This window comes from Spermophilus citellus (assembly GCF_964194105.1).
Source record: "Spermophilus citellus genome assembly, chromosome: 11".
Lineage (NCBI taxonomy): Eukaryota > Metazoa > Chordata > Mammalia > Rodentia > Sciuridae > Spermophilus > Spermophilus citellus.
The window spans coordinates 115,960,796-115,985,703 of record NC_138192.1 but is presented as its reverse complement, the minus strand read 5'-3'; the positions used below and the strand labels follow the sequence as shown (position 1 = coordinate 115,985,703).

Genomic DNA, 24,908 nt, shown 5'->3' with positions numbered 1-24,908 from the left:
AGGTCTTAGTCATGAAGGACTTTAGTCTGCGTCAAGTCCAAACTCCAATATCAAAGTCACAAAACTTTGTCTCTTCCAAAGCTTGCAGACCGACAACTACTTTAAGTGTTTATATGAATAGCGACATGGACACTGATTGAGAGGTATCTGTCTCTGTATACGTGCACTGAAGGCAGCGGTGACAATAAATGGGCAGAAATCCTACAAACCGTACCATCCATACTGATAGTTTCCACCTGGGTGGAAATGCGGGAGTTAGTACCTGAATCACACCGCCCCCACCCCGCCATCCCAGTTACCTTCCTGCCTTTACCTTTTACTCTTCACTTGGCTCCCTCCTCTCTTGCTACCTCCCTTTCCCTTGGTCCCTCCCCATCCCCTTCCCTCGCAGGGTTCTTTTCTCCTCCTCCTGCTCCCTCTCCCTCTAGCTTCTTTCCCTCTCGTCTCCTTTCCCTCCTCCATCCCTCCGTGGCGTCTGCGTCAGGCCCCCACTAGCGTGACGCGCGGGGTCTGGGTGGGAGCTGTCCACTCGCCCCGGGTGCTGAATGCAGCGGCGGCGGCCTCGGCCGCGGCGGTGGAGATCGCTGGGAGCCTCCTCGCTCCGGCAACCTCGTTTCCAGTCCTCGGACCGTCAGCTTACCGCCCGCCACCTCCCTTCCAGCACCACCCCTTTGGGAACTGAGCCAGGGGGGCAGCAGTCTCGGCGGCGGGTGCTGAGCAACGGCGGAAGACAACACCTGGCAGCAGCCTGGAATCTGATTTGCTTCCTTTCAGCTTTTATACGAGATATATCTGTACACGGTTCAGGGGAGTCTCGAGGACCAAGCTGGAGCCAAGTGCCGGCTGCCTCCCACCTCGGCCACGTTGCTCCGCTCCCCCCTCCCCACCTTCGGCTGGCACCGCCGACAAGCCTTACCTAGTTGCATCTGCGAGGAGAGGTAGCCACCGCGAGCCCAGCCAGCCAGAGGCCGCGACAGGAGGGAGGGGCGGGGTGGGGGTGGGGGCACAGAGCCCGGCGAGGCCGCCCTTGGTGGGGGTAGCGGGGGCAGAGCTGCCGAGAAGACCTGGCAGCCGCCCTCCTCCGCCCCCACCCACCAGAAGCACTTTTTCCTGATTATCTGAGAATCGAATTATTACATTAGTATTCTTTCATTTTTGTATCATCCCCCCTCCTCACTCCCCAACCGCCCCCACCCCCACGCCTGCCTCGTCTCTGGTTGCATGGCAGCACTGCCCGGGCGCGGGGGCTCAGGGCCGGCCCCCCGGGAAGGAGGAGGAGGAGGAGGAGGATCATGAAGCCCGGAGTCGCGACCGCGCCGGACGGTGGGCAGCAGCCAGAGGACGAGCCCGAGCAGCCCCCGCCCCGGAGACACCCGGACGCCGACCAGCAGTCGCCTCCGCCGCCACAGCAGCAGCGGCGGGCGCGGGCAGCCCAAGAGCCAGAGGAGGGTGACAACGACCCAGAGGAGGAAGAAGAGAAGAAGGCGAGGCCACTCGCCCGCCGGGATCTGCCCTTCTCCCACCTCGCCCGAAGGGACCTTTGATGGAACCAAGGGGAGGGGGCCACGGATTTGCAGCCTGCAGCAGGAGTGGGTTAGGGGCTGAGATAATGTAACTATTTCTTTCTCCCGTCCCCTCCCACACGCCCCTCTTCTACCCCCTTCTACACCCACCCCCATACACACCCTTCCTCTAGCCAGGATCTTCACTCTCAGGAAGGACGTGGCTCTGCGAGGGTTAGAAGATCTTTTCTTGTTCTGCCTTCCTTTCCTCTCCCTCGACCCCCTATTTTCCCTCCTCTGTTAACCAAATTGGCTCTCCCTTCTTCCGTGTAGCCCTTTGGCTGCATAGGCAAAGCACAACCCCCTTGCCCAATATAGCCTGCAACCTTCTCTCCTCCACCCAACTGTTCTTAAAGCAACTCTGGTGCTTCCGGGGGTTAATTGCCCCAGTTTTCTGCCCAGGAGAATTAAAACTTCTTCCAGCCTCCTTTCCGCCTCCACCTTTCCCCCTCAACCGGTTCCCTCCTACTACCTGAGGAAAACTACCTTTTCTCTCTCACATATGCAGCCCTCAATTCTTCATTGAGCTAGATTTCCTTAAACCCAGCTCAGTCCACTTCAAATTTGATTTATAACCTTCCTCACCCTTTTATATAAAAGAAAGAGATTTACCACTGCCAAGGGGTTCGAGAAGAACCCAGTAATCTTTTCCTGGGGAACTTTTAACAATTAGACATTGATCTTAAGGTTCTAAGATCAGCCCAGCGTCAACACTTCTTCCGTCACCCTGCTCCTTCCAGAGTCTTGGGGTCAAAGGCAGAAAAGGAGACACCTTGAGCAAAGTCTGAGAAGGGGTTGGGCTGCAAAGGCAAGAAAAACTTTTTTGTTTTGCATTTTCCAGGTAGAGTTCAGAATCAGTGACTCACAGTTCTCAGTTCTGGGAGCAATTTATTTGCTGCTTGGAGGGGTTGTAAGAAGAACCAGTAAGAAAGGAGATTCCTCCAGTAACAGCAACACTGTGGACCCCAAGCCCCATCCTATTCACCTCTTCAAAGACTCCAGCTGCCCTCTTGGTCCTCTGCTTTCTGTGGGCACATGCTGATGCCCCTGGGTGGGCTGTTCTGGTGGTGGTGGTGCTGCTACTGCTTCTGTGGCTGGTACTGCTGTGGATTGTGCACCCCAGCTCCCCAGATGTTGCGCCACCAGGGTCTCCTCAAGTGCCGCTGCCGCATGCTCTTCAATGACCTGAAGGTTTTCCTACTGAGGCGCCCCCCTCCAGCGCCCCTGCCCATGCACGGCGACCCCCAGCCCCCGGGTGTGGCGGCCAACAACAACACCCTTCCGGCTCTGGGCGCCGGAGGGTGGGCAGGCTGGAGGGGCCCTCGAGAAGTGGTGGGCAGGGATAACCCTCCTCTGCCACCTCCACCACCTTTTCCACCTTCTTCTGTGGAAGATGACTGGGGTGGCCAAGCAGAGCCACCTGCCTCACTGCTCAGCAGTGCCTCCTCAGATGATTTCTGTAAGAAGGCTGAGGATCGCTACTCACTGGGCAGTAGCTTGGACAGTGGTATGAGGACTCCGCTCTGCCGCATCTGCTTCCAGGGGCCAGAACAGGTGAGTCCCTTTCCCCCTTCCTTGTGGCATCTCCAAGTCCTGCAGGTTGCTGCTCACCTGCTTGCCCTGGGGAACCATCATGCCGTTACCAGTGTCAAGGACTATAAGTTTTAAGAGCTTCTCAGTGATGTTTCTTGTAGTGAAGTTTGCCCAATAGTTGTCTGGTTTCTGATGGAGGCTATTTGGTGGCTCAGTTGTACCCTGGTTTTTACATTTTCCTGTCCGTACTAGTGACTTCAACTCCATCCAAAACATTCCAAAAACATCACTCAGAATCCAAGATCCAAAAGAAATGAAGGGACTTGGTGGTATGTTCAGGCCTGTTGCCAAGATATCCTTTTCACTGATTTCTTGCCAGTAACATCTTCCCCAGATCATCTTCAGCCCCACTGTCAAACTTCTTGCCTCTCTGAAAGTGTGCCAAGAATTTATTCTCTTTCCCTGTTATTATAGGTGAAATCCAGTAAGTCTATATTTTTCACTTTGAGACTATCTCAGTTTTCTCAAACACTCTCAAGTTTTCCTATATTGAAGCTGGTAGGCAAGTCCAGGTACGAGTGAGTTTAAGGGACATGGAGAAGGAAGTAGGGAATCCAGTCATATCGATTCCTCTTCATAGGCCTAATGTGCACTGACAAAGAGTCTCCCTTAAAACTTTCCCCGCCCAGGACAGGGGATGCCAAGCATCCCGTGGTGGACACATTTCTCAAGTCCGGTGGGTCCTCCCCACCCTCTCCATTCAGGTTTTTGCAGACACCTCATTTACTACTCCACGTACAATCCAGTGCCTGAAACACTGGATAGCATGTGTACACTCTTCAGAAGTAATGAGTTGTGAAAATACTTTGCAGATAATCCCAGACAGAAAAGGCTCACCTGAAAAATCCGATCTCATTAGTGATGCAGGCAAAGGAATATTCGATTCCAACATAAGCAGGATTTTGGGCTCACTTCGGCTTCCTGAAGCGTAGGGAAGACTTCTGGGTGTGCCTTGAACAAGGGAAATAGAATGCCACCTTAGTGCTCCTGACCAGCCCTGGTTCTTGCTGAGGGCTTGCTCTGTGCAAAGCAGGCTTAGCTGACATTTTCATTCATTTTTTTTCTCTTTGCTCTGAATGGACAAAGCACTTCAGGGACCCATGATGCCTGGGGCTGAAGCCTGGGAATGATAAGGGGAAGTGATTTAGATCTCAGTGTGAATAAATGTCTCTGAGAAGCTGAGGGCTGTGTTCCTCCTCCCTGTGACTAAGATTACCTGAAGCACCAAACAAAATGTTGCCCAGAGTTGAAAACTCCTGTTAGGTGAGAAGGTCCAGGATGTCTGCTCCACATCTTTTTTCCAGCCTTTTGCTCCACTGCCAAGGCTGAGCGAGCCTCTGGCAGTGCCACGGGGTAGGGTGTCGAGAGTGAGCCTTACTTAGGGTTGCTCTGGGTCAGGATCTTCATCTTCTCCAAAAGAAAAAATTATTTAGTTTCCTGCCTTCCTAAGCAATTTCTTTCTTCTCCCACATGGACTGGCTCAGGTGTGCATGATACAGGGGCTGCTGGGAGTGTGCCTTCTGGCTAGAGCACTCGAGTCTCGAGAAAACGGCAGGACTTGGAATGTGTCCTGGGAAATATTTCACCTGCTGTGTGAACTTCTTCAAACAGCTTTATGTCTCTGTGCCTCTTTTCCAATTTCTGCAAGGCACTGTTTGCCATCCCTTCCCTTTCTTTACAAGAGGGACCAGAAGATAATGAGTATAAAAATATCTTGGGAAAAATCCATATATAATGAGCATGTATTTTGATCCTGTAAAGGCTGTATTATTGAAATTATTGAAAAGGCTTTTTTGTTGAAAAAAGAAAAGGAAAGGGATCATTAGCAATATGTGAAATGCCTTCATGTCATACCAGGTTTGGTCAGAGGTTGGGAGCTTTGCTTTTCTGTTCATTATTTGTACTATGTGTCATAAATAAAGCACTAGATTAAAAGCTAGCACCAATGGGTTCTGTTATTATGTGGGAGGACTAGGGGACTATGTCTACATTAAGACTGGATCAAATCAAGCACTTTCTACATGTGATTATTATGTTGTGAGGGTTTATTTTGTGCAGAAACCAAGAGGTTTTGGTGAGGTTGTGTTATAGTAGTAAGAGTAATTAGATATGGAGAACACACTTTCCCACTTCTTGCTTTTGGTCACAGAGTTTCAATGAGGAAGGAAGACAAAGGAGAACAGATAGGGTAAACTTTTAAAAAGGAAGAGAAATGAAGATGCAGAAAGAGAAAGAAAGGTGGGCAGCCTGAGATTTCTGTATTTCAGTTTCTATTCAAAGAGAGAGAGCTGTCCAGCCATAGTCTACACATGGTCCTGGAGGGAGAGCAGTCTGTAATCTCAGGAGCTGAATATCTTGGTCTTTTCCTGCCCAAACAAAGGAACTGGAAACCTCCCTTCCTATCCACCATCTCACTCATTTGCTACTTCTCTATGAACTAAAAGACAAATAAAGACTCGATCTCTTTCTGCAAAGGGCTTGCAATATGTGTGGTGAAGGGCAACAGGAAGATGCAGCTCTTTCTACCTTTGTACATATCTACAAAGGAATTTTCATTCCTGCATGCATGCTTGCATGCATTTATTTAACAGATGTTTCTGGGGCATCTACAGTATGCCAGATGCTGTTCCAGGCACTATTCAGGAGTGAACAAAAGAGATGAGATCTCTGCTTTCCTGAAGCTCCATTATGGTGGAGACACAGAAATAGAGAAATAAATAAATAGAGAAATAAATAAAAAATAGATAAATCAGGCGATTTCAGATAGCCCAGGGTGCCATGATGAGACCAAGTAAGATGAAACTAACACCAGAAAGTGAGTTAGTCATGAATGCAAGGGATGGGATGGGAGAGGTGCCACCACAGTAAATAGGGCAATCAGGAAAATCCTTCCTAAGAATGTCTCCTCTGAGCTGACACTTAGATGATGAAAAGGACCCAGCCAAGCACAGACAAGGCAAGAGCACTTCAGGTAGAGGCAACAGCAAGCTCAGAAACCTGACTATGGACAAAGTTTGGCATGTTTGAAATCAGATGAGAAGACAGAAGGAAAGAAAGGTCTAGGGTGGGAACAAATGCTTTGAAAATCCACTTCGCTCCACTCTGGATAGTTCCTGAGTAGCAGCCATTCATTCATGGATGACAGGGACCAAGGACCCAATTAGACTGTCAGGCAGGAGCCCAGTTGGCACCTCCTCACCCTCTACTTGTGGTTGAAACTGCCCTTGTCCACCTCGAGGGCCAGAGTACCATGGTATTATGTGGAGTCCTCTAAATCCAGGTGGTCCAGTTAGGAGGCTTAACAGCTTACCCCATCTCTCTGTGCCTCAGACTCCTCATTTGTAAAAATAATGACATTCTCTACTTCATAAGATTATTTTGAGCATCAAATCATCCAGTACTATGAGAGCAGTGTTGTCACAGTGTTTTTGTTATTATATCTCAAATGCAAGAGAGTGCTCTTCTTGCTTTGTAGAAAAAGTATGCCCCAGCTCACTGGCTGGCGGGAGGCTGGCTATGGTCACAGATGGCTTTTTCTTACATTTACAATACTTTGGACACAGAGTGCTGCTCATCTGTTTCAAACACCAAAGTCTTTATTAAGCACCTACCTGTGCCTGCTGCTCTGCAGAACAGGAGCTAGAGGCACACAGTAGATGTGGCCCTGTCCTCTAGGATGTCACTGTCTAATCCAGACATCACAGGCACTGACAGAGATCAAGAACACGCAGTGGGTGGGCCCAAGTGAATTACAGTAATACTAGTACAAGAAAGAGAGGCACATTTAAAAGCAGGTAGTGGATGGGGTGCCTATTCAGAGAGATGGGGTGGCAGGGAAAATTTGCTACCTTTCCCCTAATTAGCCAGAGGAGCTTCTGTGTTGTTGCTGATGACCAAATGAGAAGAATTGGATTAGGCTGCAAGAAGAGATGAAGAGTCACATGGGTAACTTCACAAAGAGGTGAAACCACCTCCCAGGTGGGGCAGATGTGAAGTGCCTGGAGGTGGCCCCAGGATGCTCTCCACCATGGCAGTCAGGAACAGGTGGAAGGGACCTGATCTGGATCTAATAATCAGCAGAAAATGAATACGGAGGGGTTTCACGGGCTAGGTTGCCTTCCTCGTTCTGTGTCTGGCCTCCTTGGAAGTCTGCCTTCAGAGGAGGCAAGAATGCTATAGGATGTTCAGTCAGTGTGTTGGGTTATTTTAGGGTTAGGAAAAGGGCTTTCAGATGACATTCTGTACTTCATAAGAGAATGAAGGGGGGAACCTGGAGACCCCAACATGCAATGAGAGCCCTGGGAATGAATCAAGAGGATTTTAGGAAGGATCCAAATAGTATACTTATTCTTGGTGGCTCACATTACCAGAGGCCTGTGTATTAAATGAAATGTTCGAACTTTCTTTCTCTCTCTTTCTTTTTTTTCTTTCAGTACTGGGGATTGAACGCTGAGCTACATTCCCAGTCCTTTCTTATTTTTATTTTTTATTTTGAGACAGGGTCTCACTAAATTGCTGAGGGTCTCACTAAATTGCTGAGACTGGCCTCAAACTTGTGATCCTCCCGCCTCAGCCTCCCAAGTGTCTGGGATGATAGGTATATACCATTGCACAGGATTCAGCTGAAAAACTGTTAAATGCAATATAGTCTATCATTGCATCCTGACAGATGTACCTTCAAAAGCATCTGAAAGACAGGCTTGAATTTGGAGCTTTTGGATTTGTCTGAATTCTTTGATATCCAAATAGGAATGCCTGGCCTGTGGTCCATAGGCCACTCTGATTCTCTTTCTACCACTGACACTATTCTGCATGGAGGAATTTTGTATGCACACATGTAGATACTTCTGTGGGCTTGTCCAAGTTCTGTCTCCACCATCCCCTGAATGGTGGCTCTTTACCTTGTTCCCCTGTCCTAAGAGGGAATTTTATGGACCTGAAGAAGAGAAACTTACAGGTCTTGGGATCAGGCTCAAGGCTGTTTGGGCAGGAATTCCAGGATCCCAGGTAACTGGAGCACATTCCTGAAGTGGGGTGTGGCTACTGGACCCTACAGGCTCCTCCCCTGCAGGAGAAGTATACCTGAAGAGGGACTGGAGTGGGGTTTTCCAAAGTTAGGGACACTTCTGTCTGGGCCCAAGGGAGGCACTGCAAAGGGACTGCAAGAGAAAGTGACCTGTGCATGTTTGCTAATCGCTGGGTCATCAGCTCTCAATCCAGTGCCTGGCATCTGTTTCGTGCTCTATAATTACTGACACATTTGCTCATTGAATAGGAGGCTTCATGGGCAGAGGAAGTGGAAAAAAGAGAACATTCAGGAAAAGAATATTCACTGGAGTCAAATGCTGAAAGTGTGCTTTGCAGAATGAGGGGAACAAAGGGCAGCGCGTTGGCCAGTGAGGAAATCTCCCAGAAGTCAACTTGGGTTTTGATATTAGAAAGAACTTTCTATCAAAGCTGTCCCAAGAGACTATGGTCTGCCTTAAAAGAGGAATCATATGGTTGACCAGGACTAGATGACCCTCCAGATCTCTTCTGAGCCTGAGACTTTGAATTTCATAAGTGAGATTTTTTTGGGGGGTCCAGAGAGATATTTAATCTAAGCAGAAAGAAATGACCCTTCCTTCTTCACCAGTGCAAGGGCTCATCTCGGGCCAGGACACCTTGTTCCCGTGTCTGTATTACATGGCATATACAAATGTGACTTCAGCAAAGATTTCAGAGAACAGTCTCTGTCCTGTGTTTATAGAAATCCCAAGCTGTTGGCAGTCATGTGATTGCTGCAATTGTGAATTTTTGCCATGCACCCACCATGACAGGACAGCGAGTCCTTCATGGCCAGTAGACTGTAGATCCCACATGGACTTACAGATAGAGAACCACCCCTGAAAAGGGGGAACCAGTAACTGGGGTCAACTTTTCCATAGTTGCCTTTTAGTTTCTACTCTCACTGGTCCTGGTTCCATTTAAACTGGAATCCCCAAGGACCCTTTCTTTATTCAAGACCCTTACTGATGCTCTGTTTAACGAGGGATGGCATAAGAGACATGGCACAAACCCCACTGTCAGATTCCTGGCTATTTCACAGATTTATGTATCTGTCACTTACATGTGTGCATGTCACACGACACATGAATAAAACATGGAGCGTGTCTGTCTCACATTCACAGACAGAACTCGGGATGGGCGGAGGGGAGACACCTGATGTCTTGCCAGTTGTGGAGCAGTTCTCCAATCAATTGTCTGTCGATCTGCCACAAAGTGGTCACTGTGGAATGATCCTTCACTTGCCAGCCTCCAGCAGCTTGGGGTGCTGAGCTAATTTATTGGGTGTGGCTTCTAGCTGAGTCTCTCATAGAGTTACTTAATAAGGCAGGTCGAGCAAGAGGTTGTGAAATATGGATTTCAAAAGAGCCAGGGAAAAGAAAGGAACGATATTGGGAGTCTCTCTCTGCTCCCTTTTCCAGCTCCTCTGTCTGAGAAGCCCAGCTGTGTCCTGTGAGCTGGGGGAGGGGAAGGAGGTTGGAGGGGGAGGAGATACTCAAAGACGTGTGGGAATCAGTGAGCTGTTTCTTACTTGCTGGGAACGGGGCCAAGTTGGAAGTGAGCCCGGATGTAAAGAAGCTGGCAAGCAAATACTGTATGGCTTGAGCCATATACCACCCCCCTCCTGAGGTGCACTGTATGTAAGCTAGGATTTGTGTACGTATATTACGCATAGAACATACTTGATACCTCCTCTGTGTATCTAAGAGCAAAATCAGGGTATACAGGGGACACTGCTTCCTGACAAAATAACAAAATTGAATAAATCACTGTTGGAGTCCCAGGTAGATGCAAACTGGCAGGGGAAAACAAAAGGAAAATCTGGCAACATAGGTTCTGTCCAACTTTGTGGTCCAAAAGGGACTTTGTGTGCCATAAGAGGACAACCAGGCCTCAATCTTGGGCCCAGCTAATTGCTCTCCTAAGGATTTCTCCAGGGTCTGTCCACAGAAGTAAGGAGGACAGATTAAATCATTTCCCTCCTTTATGGAAAGATTACTTTGGCTGGGGTTGAAGCGAATCAACATCCAAAGAACCCTCTTGAAGCCACCCCAACGGCTAGCAGAGGGCTCTGCATACAGCAGGGGCTTAGTATTTGTTGATCCTTTTCCTTTCTCCTGGCACATGTTCATTCCAAATAAACAGTGCTATCTTTGGTCCCTACTATATCATGGCATAAAGTATAATCACATGTGTGTGTGCACTTGTACAGGTGTGTGTATAAGTTCAAATACCAAATAAGCAGGATATGGATGATCTCTTGAGATCCCATCCAGCTTCATTTTGTGATTCTATAATGACAAATACTGATGATTTCTCATCCTAATAATCGTAGTGGTCATTACCTCAGCTTGAGACCACTTGACCTGCAACAGACCTTCCCTCATTCTATTGTGGAATGATGGGAAGAAGATAGGTCTTGAAGACAGAAGGGCATGGATTTCATTCCCACTTTGGATTTTTCCAAGTTGAGTGATCTTGGGCTACTTATTTACTTTCCCTAGACCTAGATTTCAAGGTTCATAAAACAGGGATACAATCCTGAGTTTGCACACTTGTAAGGAGGTGACACGCTGTTTCAAAGATGGAGACATCTATATAACAACTGCTCATGAAAGGGAAGTGATATTTACTCCCTCCCATCAGTGTGTCTCGAGGACCAGAAGTGGGGCCTCCAGGTCACATGGCCGCTTTTCCTACTACCTGACTGGAGCCTTCAAAAATCAGACCCTTTATGTGCTTGGATCACACTAGAATCCCAGTTGATGGTGTGCCTGACCATCAGGAATGTGGCTCTAGGCACAGTGTCTCTGTTCAGCGGATGTTCTGCCTCTGTGTTGCCTGACTCAGCCGAACTCTGTCCTCTCCTCCTTGAGTCCTTCACTCCCAATAGAGTTGTCTTTATCGGTCTCCATCAGCCCAGGGCCTGACAGATCTTTATTAAGCAGTGTTCTCTGCTTGGCAGCAACTATGCAGGAAGACACTTTCTGGAGGCTGAGTCCCCAGAGGCCTGGAGCAGACCAGGCATGCTGAGGAGCATCATGAGGAAGTAGCAGCAGAAATGCTTGCCCTGCGTGTGACAGCAAGATGCTTACATTCAGGGTCATCCCTAGATTAGTGTTTCAGGAAATCTGGAATGGGACGGAAACCCCCAGCAATGTTAAATAATATTGATCTGCATCGAGAACGTTGCTCCTCTTCGGTTTCCACTCGTGCCTTGTGATTCTGTCCAGGAGAAACATCTCTCTGTAGTAACAATATGTCTTTTAACACCTTTCTAATGCTGTCAAGATTTTTCGTAAACAAAGAGAGGAGGCGCCAGACTCCGAGCCTTTGGACACACACCAATATCCAGCTGGAACGGGTTCATTTGTTTTGTTTATATTTGTGTGACTATTATTTTTAGTAGACTTGAGTCTTTAGAGCAGTTTTATGTTCAGGGTGAAATTGAACAGAAAGTACAGAGCATTCCCATGCACCCCTGCCTCCTGTCGTCACATCTCCCACCAGAGTGGTCCATTTGTCACAACTGATTAACCAACATTGATACTTCATTATCTAAGTTTAATTTTTAAAACCTTTTTTTTTTTTTTTTTGTGGTACTGGGTATTGAATCGAGGGCTTCACACATTCTACCACTGAGCTTTATCTCCAGCCCTTTTCTTCTTATTTTGAAACAGGGTCTCCTTATGTTGCTGAGGCTGGCCACAGATTTGCAATCTTCCTGCCTCAGCCTCCCAAGTTGCTGGGAATACGGCGTACACCGCCACACTCAGCAACATACCATTATCACCCAAAGTCCAAGGTTCACACTAGGCTTCGTTCTCCGCTTTATACTTTCCAAGCATTTTGACAAATGTATAATGGCTTGTCTCCACTACTAATCATAGAGAACTGTTTCACTGCTCTAAAAATCCTCTTGGCTCATCCAGCTGTTCACACCTCTGCTTCCACCCCCAGACTCTTGGCTGTGCAGTTTGGCCTTTGTCAGAATGTCAGTCATAGAGTTGGCGCCGTATGGGTGTGTAGCATTTTCAAATTGCCTTTTCAGTTAGTAACTGTATTTCAGTTTCCTCCCCATCTTCGTGGTTTTCTGTTTTTGTTTTGTGGGCTTGATAGAACATTCTTTTTAGCACTAATATTTCATTGCATGGAAGTCTTATAGTTTATCTCTTCTTTTATGGGAAATGATACCAGCTTTCATTCATGGTAGTAACAGAAAGTCTCTCTTAGGGTAAATTTATTGAAGTAAAATTGTGAGACATTTAAAGACAAGTGTTAAGTTTGAAGGAAACGAGGTATAAGTAGACTACCTCAAAAATGTAAATGACGGAAGTCTCAGTGATGCTGGCTTGGGATGTACATCTTTAAATAGTTCTGAAACATTTGTGGATACTACAGAGTACCATAGGAAGGGGATAAAATCCAGAGTTCCAGGCCAGGTCCCTGAGTGGTAGCCTGGAATCTGCATTTTCATCCATTGGCTTTGGCAATTCCATGGCAGGTGATTACTTCAGGAATACTGTGTATTCGTTGGCAGGCCAATGGGGAGAAGAAATGTGCCCCTCAGACCTGACTGAGGTGCTCCGACAGACAAGGAACAGGGGTGGGGGCACTGGAGGAGGAGGGAGGAGTTATATTGGAGTGCACATGTGACCAAGAAGTGACACGTGTCACCCAGGGCAGAGCAGAAAGGGGTGGTTCTTGCATCTCTCTCGCCTTCCCTGCCTCAGTGATCTGAGAGCTGCAAGTTCCAGATGGTAGAGCCACCATCTGGAGTCTAACCCACATGGGACTGTGACATGAGGGAGATGCTCACTTTGATTGCCTTAAGACACTGAGGTTTGGGTGTTTGTCTGTTACCCAGCTAATGCTAATTTCCCTGACTAGTCCAACCATCAATTCTCACTCCTGAGTTATGTTTGGAGGGTGTTTGAGTGAAGTCAACTCAGGGGCTTCCCTGGGGAAGTCCAAGAATCCCAGAGCAGAACAACAGATGGTAAACAGTTCCATCCCTCACGACTCGCTAAGTACCAACGACTCAGTGCTTCACTTGGATGACACATTGCTTTTGCCTACAACTCCCTGGTTGTATCTAGGAACATGGCTGTGCCTAACAGCAACAAGGATGGGGAGTGGAATTCTCCCGGGTGCCTGGAAGGAGAGAACATTCTGAATCGAATGAGCTCTAGCAATCTCTCCCTCAACAGTAGTAGTACTGCTCTCTTAGGGTAGTTGGGAGTTGAATGATAGGACACATGTCATGTTCAACACAGAAAGCACTCAGTAAATGTTAGTCGTTATTGTTATTATTTCCTTGTTTATTTTATTGTTTTTAATATTTTTTTTTAGTTGTGGATGGAACTTTATTTTATTTATTTGTATGTGGTGCTGAGAATCGAACCCAGTGCCTCATGCATGCTAGGCAAGCGCGCTACCACTGAGCCACAACCCCAGCCCTATTTCCTTGTTTATAAAAGGAGGAGGTTGTGCTTAGGAATACCCAAACCTCTTCAACCTCAGCTGTTCTCATTTGTGCCATATCAGAGGAAGAAACAGAAGCCAGTGCTGGTAGAAATCCAATATCTTCTTCCTCCAAAGAAAAAAAAAAGAAGTCTCCCTAGAACAATAACCCTAGAGCAGAACATTAAAGACTGAATTGGGGGAAGAGTTTGGAAAGTAGGAAATGAAGATTGTTCCAGGCATAGGAACCATGGAAACAAAGAGTCAAAGACACTTTTGGAAAAAATTAGCATGGTGGATAGGAACATGGGGCCTTTACGCTTGACCTTGACCTTAGCTAAGAGACTAGACTTGGGGTTTTCAGAATCAGGCTTTCAAATCCCAGTGTTGCTGTGCAGATGAGTGACCTTGGATGAGTCTCTTACAGACTCTGAATCTTAATTTCCTCCCTGTAGAATGAGAATGATAATAACAGAACCTACCCCAGACACTGTTGTGAGGTTCAAAGGATACATTGCATGTCAAACTCTAAGCATAGTGTGGAATGCAAGCATGCAATAAAATCACAAACACACAGTAAACATCTGCTTTTGACGTTGTTATCTGACTTTGCCGTTCTCCATGGTCCTCAAACTGATAATTTCTGCTTTGGTCTGTGTGCGTCTTTGGGCTGTTGACCACAGCAGGAACTGCCTACATGTCACAGGATAGGCGGAACTAAATAGACTCAAGCATTACCTGTCACTGTCTAACAAGTATCTCACAGCCATGCAAATGATTCTTCAAGTGTATAGGAAAGCCTCATGATGAACAAAACCAGAAGCATCCTTCAATGTAGTGTAACCTTGTGTCAATAAACTTGTTCTCAATCAACATATACTCAAAGGATAACTATAGTCATTTGAGGTTTTGTGGAATTTTTTGAATATTAAAAAAGGTCCAAGTTGAGGGATCTGCTACAAAGTAACTAGCTAATACTTTCCAAAAGTGTCAAGGTCTTGAATGATGAATGAAGGAGGAACTGCTCTAGATTGGAGGAGCATAAGGAGGGATGATACAATGTGTTATCATGTGTTCTCTGGATTGGATTCTGGACCAGATAAAAGACCTATGAGATAAGGTGTGTAGATTGGTTAGAAGTCTTATATCAAGGTTAAACTCCTGGTTTTGGTTATTGTATTATGTATTGTATTATTGTATTATGTATGGTTATGTAGAATGTTAACCTTTGGGGAAGTTGGGTAAAGGGTATATGAGAACTCTTCATGCTATTTTAAAAAATAAGTTTGAAAGTATTTCCAAATTAAAAACTTAAAAATAAAGATAATTTAAACAGAGAGGTAGTTTCTCAGACTTGGAAAAATCAGGACTCACTAGTGGAGAAAAAGGGTATGGACTTGGTGGTTAGAAATATCTGGATTATAATCCAGAATCTAACATTTACTAGCTCTTCCTCTTTGGGAAAATCACTGATTCCTCTGAACTTCATGCTCTATCTGTAACATGGAGTTAAAAATAAATACTATATAGAATTGTTTTGAGAACTTGAGCAGACAACACTTTGCACAGAGTATAAAAGGAGCACAGGGAAAATGTCAGTTCTCTGTCTGGTGTCTCCTCCCATTGTCCAAAGTGGATGATAAACAGGCTCCGCTCATTTCCCCAGGTGTGAGTACTGTGTGCTAAGTGCTTTGAGATTGACAGGGTGATACCTGAGTAATGCAAAGTGTTGCGTGGGCAGGAAAGTTTTCCTAATGTGGGATCTTAAGCGTGTAAACAGAGTTAATAATCATCAGCATAAACAGCGTTGGCCATTATGTGTTGTTCTTTAACACTTTTTAACCTGACACCCCAAAAGGAGTGCTTTGGCACACTCAGTACTTGTGGGCTGTATATTTTGAATCATCCTGTGGCGATCCCTCCAGGAGCCCCAGATTTAAGCCTCTATGGAGCAATGTGCTACTTTAGAAATAAAAGCTTTCCAGGCCTGGGGCACTTAGCTCTCCAGTGTGTTTAGAAAGCAAATGCCAAAGCCAGGCAGTGGCAGGTGAGTGAGAGCAGGCATGAGTGCGTTTGCGGGGGGTGGTGGGTGGGGGGGTGTCACTCCCTTTGTGTGTGTGCTTGTGGGTGGGAGTGAGAGGTGGGGGGGGTGGGCATATGTCTGAGCATGAAATACAGAATTTAATACAGAAGAAAAAGGCTCTCAGGGGTTGGTCCATTTGGCTGCTTCTGCCACTTATGCATCTTTGTTCCAAAGAGCCCAGAGGCTCTGGTCTTTGGAAACTCACTGCAGACATTCCACACAAGGGAATGTTGCAGTGACTTTCCAAGCAACAACTGCCTTGTTGCTTGCTTTGAAGGACAGTATGATTTCAAAGATTTTTCATCCCCCACCCCCGCAAAAAAAAAAAAAAAAAAAACAAAACTCCCATTTATTGGGAAGTGACCCTAGAAAGGAGTTCCTTATGAGTTCAATTAATTTCCATTTTCCCCAGGAAAGCAATGCAAGTCAAAAAGTGTGTGTTTGCCTGGAATTTGCCTCAAAATAACCCAGTGACTATAGATGAAACGAGACTGGCCCTGTATACAGTTGCTGGTGCTGGGTGAGATTCATTCTACCACTAGTCTCTCGACACTTACGTGTGTTTGAAACTTTTCATAATAACACGATGAAGATAATAATCTAACATTATCATTATTATCTAATAAAATATTATTATGAAGATATTATTATCTGGTTAATGTGATTGTTTGGTTAACGTGTTAGTCAGTTTTTCAGTGCTATGAAAAACCCTTGAGAAAAATCAACTTGGAAGAGGAAAGATGTACTGTGGTTCATGTGTTCAGAGGTTTCAGTCCCAAGTCAGCTGGTTCCAAGGCAGAAACATCATGGCAGAAGGGTGTGGTGGAGGCAAGCTGCTCAGCTCCAGCAGATGGAAAGCCAGGTGGGGGAGGGGAAAGATCTATTCCCCAAGAGCATGTCCCCAGTGACCTACTTCCTCCAACAACGTCCACCTGCCTACAGTTTCCACCTCCTCCCAGTAGTCTGTTCAAGTTATTAATCCATCAATGGATTAGTCTACTGATGAGGTTAGAGCCCTCATGACCCAATCTCTTCTCAAAAACCCTGGTCATTGCTGCCCTGGGGACCAAGTCTTCAGTCCCCAAACTTAGTGGGAACATCTAGATCCAGATCATAATAGTTAATAACGAGGTCACCAAAAGACAAGCATTAAATAGGTTTTACAAAAAGGACAGGTGCAACTAGCTGAGGGTAGACAAGATAGGTTTGGGCACACTTCTACTGAAGAACCAGGGCATTTCATCAGTTTTGCTCCATGAAGAGAATACAGTGAAGACCTCTCGAGGGATCTTCTACCCTCAAAGGTTGTAATGTAAACATGAAAATATTTTATTGCCCCTTTCCTTTCTGGCCACCAGGTCTGATGGTAGCAAAAGAACCAGTGTGACTGTTCACTCAGTAGACACTGAATGAACACAGCTGGGTGCCATGCCCTGGGCATGCAGAGGTGAGATGGGAGCTCAGCGTGTAGTACAAGAGACGGGTGTGCTAAGACACCATCACAGGACAACACAACCAGTGCCTCAGACTAGAGTTACGTGCACTGTGTTTGGCTCAGGGGGCTAGTACTGCTTGGGAGAGCTGGAGTAGGGACACCAGAGAAGCTGACCTTTGAGTGGCCCAGTTTGGGCACGAGTAGGTGGACAGGCAGCTAAGGGAATTCTCCAGGTGGAATGAGTACTTGAGTATGGCAAAGGGAGGTCGACCCCAACCCCTCACCAGAAACATCCCCCTTTCCACCTGGCCTAATCCGCCAACCCTCTCATTGCTTTCCAAATTGTCCTGCTATGTTTTAGGACCCAGTATGGTTTTCCTCCAAGAAGTGGGTGGTTGCAGAGGGTGTAAGGGCAGGGCCTAGACAGGACAGGGGCTTGTTTATTCTTCTTTAGTGACTGCCCTCACAATGCCAGCTCTTCTAGGCTTGGTCCTCATGGTCTTTCTGGTCCTAATGGCCTGGTGGTTTGGCTGAGTTTCAGGGCCACTGTGTGGGAACAGGACCTCCACAGAAACCCTGTTGGTTGACTGGAATTTTTATCTGGAAATTTCCAAAGGGTCTTGAAAGAAACTTTACGAATGCAGAAGCTTCCTTGTTCTCCAACATGTGAAGAACTCGATTTCTGTGGTTGGGAGGGAAGAGCAGAAATTAGGATCCTAATCTTTAAAAATGAGAAATCAGTACCTAGAGAGGTGAGATGACATGCCTGAGACAGGGAAACAGCAGTGACTAAATCTGCACCCTACAGGAGGGAGATATGTTTCCTTCTTCTTTCCAGTCTCAGAACTATGGACTTCCTAACATATTAATATATTGTCACAAAGTACAGAATGTTTAGAGAATAGAAAAGAACAGGGAGGAGAACGGATACAGAGTAGAACGAGTTTATGGTCAATTTTATTTTCCAGTGAACTTTTTGGAGCTAATCCTATAACTAATTTTAATCTTTACAGTTGAAAATCTTTAGAACAATTTGGACATTGCCCCAAATTTCTTTTACGTTAAGAGATTGTTGTCTAACGCTGGGCTCTGTGGTTCTAGAAGGCACAGGAGACAAAGTTCTAGCTTTAGAGACCACAGGATATCTCGAAGAAGCTGGTGGGTGGATTTTATTTAAACTATGATATCAACTTGTTTTATCTTTCTCCCACGTGAGTGGAGTACAGTATCTAGTTCATTCATTCAACAAAACTTTGTTGAGCAACTGCTTCGGGTCAGAACTACAGAGGATTCTGGAGACTATGGTGACTCCTGTTCTGCTGGAGCTTTGCCAGTGAGGTGACTGCAGGTGGGGCGAGTGAGATACAGTAGAGGTCAGGAACAGGATTGTGGAAGAACTAGGGAGTATAGGCTGGAGGACCAGGGCAGGCTGCTCAGTAGAGGGGATGACTGTGGTGGGCCTGAAGTTGGCCAGTGGAAGAGAGTGGAAGGCATTCCAGGCAGAAGGAAGGGTTTTGGAAAGGAGTATCACCCCAGGGGGAATGGAAAGATCCAGTGTGCTTCAACATACAAGCACACACTCACTGTCTTTCCCAGGCACTGTGACCTGTGGAGTTTCATCTGCCTCCCTGGAGCATTGGAGCATCGGCTGTAGTAGCTGTGAGTTTAATTTAACTTGGAAACTTCCTGTGTGAAAGGGGGTTGTGGAGATCCCTCCATTAGGTTGCTGGGGAGTGTAACAGGTTTACAAATGTGGGCACAGAAACTCAAGAATTTCAAATTCTAAATGTGCTGAGGTCCATCCAGTGCTCTTGGTAAACAGTGTCTCATTCAAGACCCAGGCACACTTTTATTTCAGATCTTTCACCTACAGGCTGTTTTTTGAAGGAAAAAAACAAAAGACACTGTCAGGCAAGTAGCATCTGCCGTGTAGTTTTTCTAGACCTTCAGCTTATCCAGTTTCCCCCAAACTCCTCAGGGCTCGCTCATATCTGCAGGGACTCAGGACCAAGGTGCCAGGTCCGCCTTTCTTTTTCTTTTTTAAAATTAGCATTTCTCACTTGCCATCAGCATTTTTACTACCTAGCCTCATGCTAGAAGATGTCAGGAGGTTTTGTCACTTATAGAACAATGTAGAATTTTATTTTTTGGTTCTGAGAATTGAACCCAGGGGTGCTTAACTACCAAGTTACATCCCCAGTTCTTTTTTTTCCCCATTTTTAAAATTTTCAGACAGGGTCTCACTAAGTTGCATAGAGCCTCACCAAGTTGCTGAGGCTGGCCTCAAACTTGCAGTCCTCCTTCCTCAATCTCCTGAGTCACTGGGATTACAGGTGTGAGCCGCACCCAGCTAGAACAACACACTTTGAGAATGGGACCCTCCTCCATTTTTGAGATAAGAGAAATAGGATTCAAAGAGGGTAAATGATGTGTCTGTATCACTGTTATCCAGAGACACAGTGCTGGCCCAAACAATGCAGTTGTGAGAAAACAGGCAAGGCTTCCACTCCCATGGGCTTCACAGTCTGAAGGTAAAGTTCAGCAGGATTATGGGGCTTCAGGTTCTGAGAATGGTTCAGTTAGACTCCAGGTAGCCTTGGCCACTGAGTGAATTGCTCCAGCTTCTTAGAATTCCACTGCAGCTTGTGCTATCCTCCTACTGACATGACAAGCCTTCATCCTCTTAGATAATATCAACAAATTTCTTGACCAACTTTCCAGTCCACTGCATTTCTGCTCCAGATATTCAAAGATGCTCTTTTTCTTGCACTTGATGAAGTCTGTTGTGCAGTGGACCTCCATGGGAGCATTATCTGCCTGTGCTCTGTAAAAACTCTGTGACTTCTGAATAAGTAATGATGACTGAGGTGAGCGTAAAGGGTAAAAGTGCAGCTTTTATGCTCCAGGAATAGAAGAAGAAGGTCTTCTAGAACACAACCATGAAATAGAGATTATCATCCCTTTGGAAGAGAGGTCCACTCGGAAGGCAAGTAACTTGTTTGTTGGTTATAGGGCTGGGGTTTATATTTAGGACTCCTGGCTGAAAGTTCAATGCTCTTTCTACTACTTAATTACGTTAAATTAACTGTGCCAAGCATAGTGCTGGCCCTTAGAATACAGGTAAATAAATATGTATCCTTCTCTCAAGAACATTTTAGTCTAAACAGAGACAAGTGTGTAAGCAGTAATTGTCATGAAGGTCATGGTAGAGAGATGCCTGGGCTGTAACATGGATAGAAAGGAGGGAAGGGCCAACTCTGCTTGAGTGAGCAGAGGCAGGTGGATTCATAGACCAAAGAACAGAACCTCCAGCTAGTGGTAGGAAAATGGGCAAGTGCTCACAGATGGCTGCAGTTGGGGGCTCCAGCACTTCCAAAGATGAGGCGCATGGTATAGGGTGGTGGTGGGTCACAGCGATGTGATGTAGCACGGTGTGGCAGCATATGAAAGGAGTACCCATGAAGAGTGTCAGGAGACAGCTGGACAAGGACCAGAGGTCTCTGAGCATGCTCATTTTGTCATTTCCCTAGGGCATTTCTGCCGTGAAGAGGTTGGTAAAACATCTGGCCCACCCTTTGTCCCAGTAATAATTAGGGGCTCTGTGCAGTTCACTTTCATGCTTCTCATTGTCATGGAAAGAGTTAAATGCTCTCAGCACAGTGACAATCAGGGATAGCCTGGGTTCATCTCCCAACTTCCCACCAGGTCCTCTGGCCAGTTCCCACTGCCTGCCATTTGCTAGCTACCACCTTAGCTCTCCTCTTTTCACTCCATCCCAAGTCTTCCTTCTCCTTGGGACTTCCGCTCCCTCTTCCTTCACCAGCCCAAACCCTCAACTCCTCCACAGCCTACCTCCCATCTCACCACCTCTGCAAGGCCTCCCCCACTGCACCTCAGTTTATCAGGCTGCAGCACTTTCCCCCTGCAGGCTGCCCTCCCTGTCACCAGAATGAGTGTACCTCCATTTCCTTCTGGTAACAATGGCATGTTTGGCATGTCCACTGTGGCTAGCAGTTGTAGGGGCTCAAGAAGGTAATGCAATTAATGCAATCGAAGTAAATTAGATATCTGAGTACTTTCACAGATACATTTCAGATAAGCATTTGTCCTTATTTGCTAAGGTGAGGTAGGAGACGAGCTATGAAACATGTTTTTCTCCATCTCTGTAGCTGGCACATACCTCCCAACTGGCACATTGGGCACATACTCTGGTGCCCACTCTGGGAATCTGTCAGGGAGTGTCCACACAAGCCCCGCCCTCAAGGAGCCTACCTTCTTACTGTCCGAAGCAGAAGCCTGAGAATAACAAAATGGCCCAAATTGGGAGACATTCAGCAAAATAACTGATCAATAGTCTTCGGGGATATCAGAGTCCTGAAAAGGAGAAAGGCGAAGGACTGTTATACATACTGGAGACGAGGAATAAATAACAATAAATGCAACCTGAGATCCTGAAACCAGAATAAAGGATGTTAATATAAACTGGTGGAGCTCGAATGGGGTCATTAGTTGGTGCCATAATTTCTTGGGTCTGATAATTGTACAGTGAATGTGTTTAGTGTTAACATTGGGACAGATTTAATGGGAGACAGGTGGAAACCACATTATTTTTTTGGAGGGGGGTTCCAGAGGTTGAACTCAGGGGCACTCGGCCACTGAGCCACATCCCCAGCCCTATTTTGTATCTTATTTAGAGAGAGGGTCTTACTGAGTTGCTTAGCGCCTCACTTTTGCTGAGGCCGGCTTTGGATCGGGATCCTCCTGCCACAGCCCCTCGAGCAGCTGGGATGCGCCACGGTGCCCAGAAGGAAACTGCATTATTTTTGCAACTTTTCTATAAGTCTAGAAATAGTTCAAAACATAAAAAATCTCCAAGCATAGTCCTCAAGCCCTCTTTTTTTACTTTCACCTTTTTTCCATTAAGGACATTTTTCAACCAATGCCCTTGTTCTGTGGCTTTTACTTCTCAGATATCTCTTCAACCTCCATTCCTCTGTCTAAACTGCTGTCATCTTCCATTGTATCTTTCCTGGAGATGTTGAGCTCCTTCGGGTTCAGAGGAGCCATGCTCTCTTTGTGGACCTCCATTGCCTCTCCTTCAAAGCCCCTCACCTACCCTTCTCTTCTCACCTGGTGAACTTCTCTCATCCTTCAGAAGTCCCTGGCCCTGTCTGTGGGCTGGGCCTCCTCCTGCAGCTTCTGCAGACACTACACTTACTGTCCACTCACTCACCTCATGTTGTCACTTCTGTATTCCCCTCCAGACTGTAGTCTCTAGGGGAGCAGGTGTTGTGTCCATGCTGGGACCATCGCTTCCCAATACCTTACATGGAGGCTGGCACACATTCAATGAATTTTTGTTGAATGAATGAACCAACATTTTTAAGCATTAAAAGTACTCACAAAACACCAAAGTTCCTCATTCTGTGTGTTCACAAGAGATTGGCAGGTTCCCAGGAAGCAGAACACCTTACCATCAAGGGTGTGTATGTGAGCAGAGGGGTGGGGGAACAAGTTCAAAGTGTTGCTTAACATAGGCACCAACCATTACATTCTGATCAGAACTGACAGAGATCCCAGGATGTGGGACTTACAGTGCTAAAACTGGGACAGTCCCATGGACTATTGGTCACCCCAAAGAATGCTCCAATTCATTGCTTTGTAAACTGTTAAACCCAAGAGACAGTACTCAGGTGCTGAAGCTGCTTGTGTAGTGGAGAAGCATTTGATGACTGGTTGACTGGGCCTGTTTACACACTTTGGGAACTAAGAGCCAGCAGCTCTTTGCCAGGCCTCTTAGATAAGGAGGTGTGATCTCTGAGGCCCCTATTTAATCTCACATAGGGCAGGCAAGCCAGGGTCGGCTTAGATCTCTCGCACAAAGCAAGATCTCTAGCACAGGGCTTTCCAAGACTTCAGTATGGATATGAGTAGCCTAGCATTTTTGCTAACCTATGGATCCTGGTTCTGCAGGTGTAGGGTAGCGCCCGAGATTCTGCATTTTTTATACGTACCCAGGCCAGGGGACTTCTGGTCCACAGACGATGCTTTGAGTAGCAAAAGATCAGTGGTTCTCATCCTTAGGTATGAGAATTTTCTGGAGGAATTTTTGGTGTCCAGCCATGAAACCAGAGCAATTGAGTCATTTTCTAGGGTGGGACCAGTCATCAGTATTTTTAACTTTTCCCAGCATTTCCAATGTGCAGACAGGACTGCAAATCCCAGGAAGGGGAAGTAGAGAAAAATATCACTTGATGATAAAGGCTGATTGATTGGTCCAGATGGGCTAGGCTGCGCTGTCAAGAGATTCATTGGAAGTTGAATCAGAAATCTAAAAGAGGGAGCTTATTTTGGAAAGCCTAGAGGCAGTATTCTTTTAAAAAAAATCAGGGTTTAATGGTTTGTGTTTTTTTGGCATCGAGCAGGGACCCACCAACATTTCCTGAGCCCTTAGTGAGATAGTAGCCACATGCAATTAAGGGGTGGGGAGGAAAAGGGAGAGAGCAGAGACCTCCCAAAACCAGAGAAGCACAGGTTTCAGACCAAGTCATCTACATCGGTCCTCTGACTATTCAGTATCTTTTATTTCCTTGCTTGTTGATGCTTCCTAGTAGCTGTTCCAGACATTTCCCTTTCACTTCAAGTTGCCAATCAGATGACTTTGCCTCCTACTTTCCTGACAAAGTTGGGGTCCACCATTCACATTCCACCATCTTCCTCCTTCCACTTACCATTACTCTCTCAGCCTCTGCAATTGTCTCTCTTTATCTAGCCTGTCCCTTTCCGTATTTGGAAAGAAGCATGCTGCCTCTTTCCCAAGGTGACCCCACAGTGGTGCTCTTCCATCTCCACGTGGACTTGGCTTCATCCATTGCAACCCCACTTGGACATTTGCAGTCCCTTCCCCTCCACCAGCTCCCTCTCCTCTGCACAAGGTGCTTGTGTCTGTAATACCCCTCTCTTTCATCTCCTCATGCCCTGGTTTCCATTTCCATCGCTGATTTAAAATGTTCTTTGGAAGGTCTCCGATAACCTAACTGTAAACATCAGTGCCTCTTAGAAGACCCACCCTCCTCTCCTGATTCCCCCCTTCTCGATCAGGTACCTTGCTCTCTTGGTTCTCTTTTTCTTAATTTCCGTGTGCCATGCCTAAGAGGTCCAGCTGCTCCATACCAGCCTGCTTCTGGTAAAATCCTGTGTCAACTTCCTTCTCCACCCATGGTGATGAGATCAATGGCATGATTGAAACACAGCCAGCATTTTCCCACCCCATCCCCCAACATATCACCAAATAGAGCAGAATAGGACAGGGAAAAAATCAGAGCACACTACATATAGGAAGCATAAGTATAGTCACCTGTCGCAGAACACCATTTCAATGGTTCCAATGATGGACCACATATGCAATGGTGGTCCCATAAGATCACCTTGCCCAGTGATGTCACAGTCATCTGAGCTTGTGTAAATACATTATGTGATGGGCACACATGGATGAAATTGCCTAGTGGCACATTTCTCAGGATATATTCCCATGGTTAAGCAAGGCGTGACTATACTGTGTACTTTAGCTACGGATGACTGTAAAAGTTGGGAACTTTCTGTGCTAGTTTGCCCTTCTGTACTACCAAGCTGGGAAGTAAGAACGACACTTCCCAGATCTCTGTAAGGAATGCAACACTTCTAAGATCAAAGTAAGCCTATCTTCTACTAAACTGAGCCCTCTCCC

At 46.3% G+C, this 24,908-nt stretch overlaps 1 protein-coding gene across 1 annotated transcript in view; it reads left to right on the top strand.

Moving 5' to 3' along the window:
- Positions 1–2,597: 2,597 nt before the first annotated feature.
- Positions 2,598–24,908, top strand: part of MARCHF4 (membrane associated ring-CH-type finger 4) — a gene marked incomplete at both ends in the record, with an annotated part of 100,536 nt that continues 78,225 nt past the window's right edge. The window contains one exon of the mRNA XM_081261321.1: positions 2,598–3,116. Coding sequence (XP_081117447.1) covers positions 2,598–3,116 — 519 coding nt within the window. The remainder of the gene's footprint in view (positions 3,117–24,908) is intronic.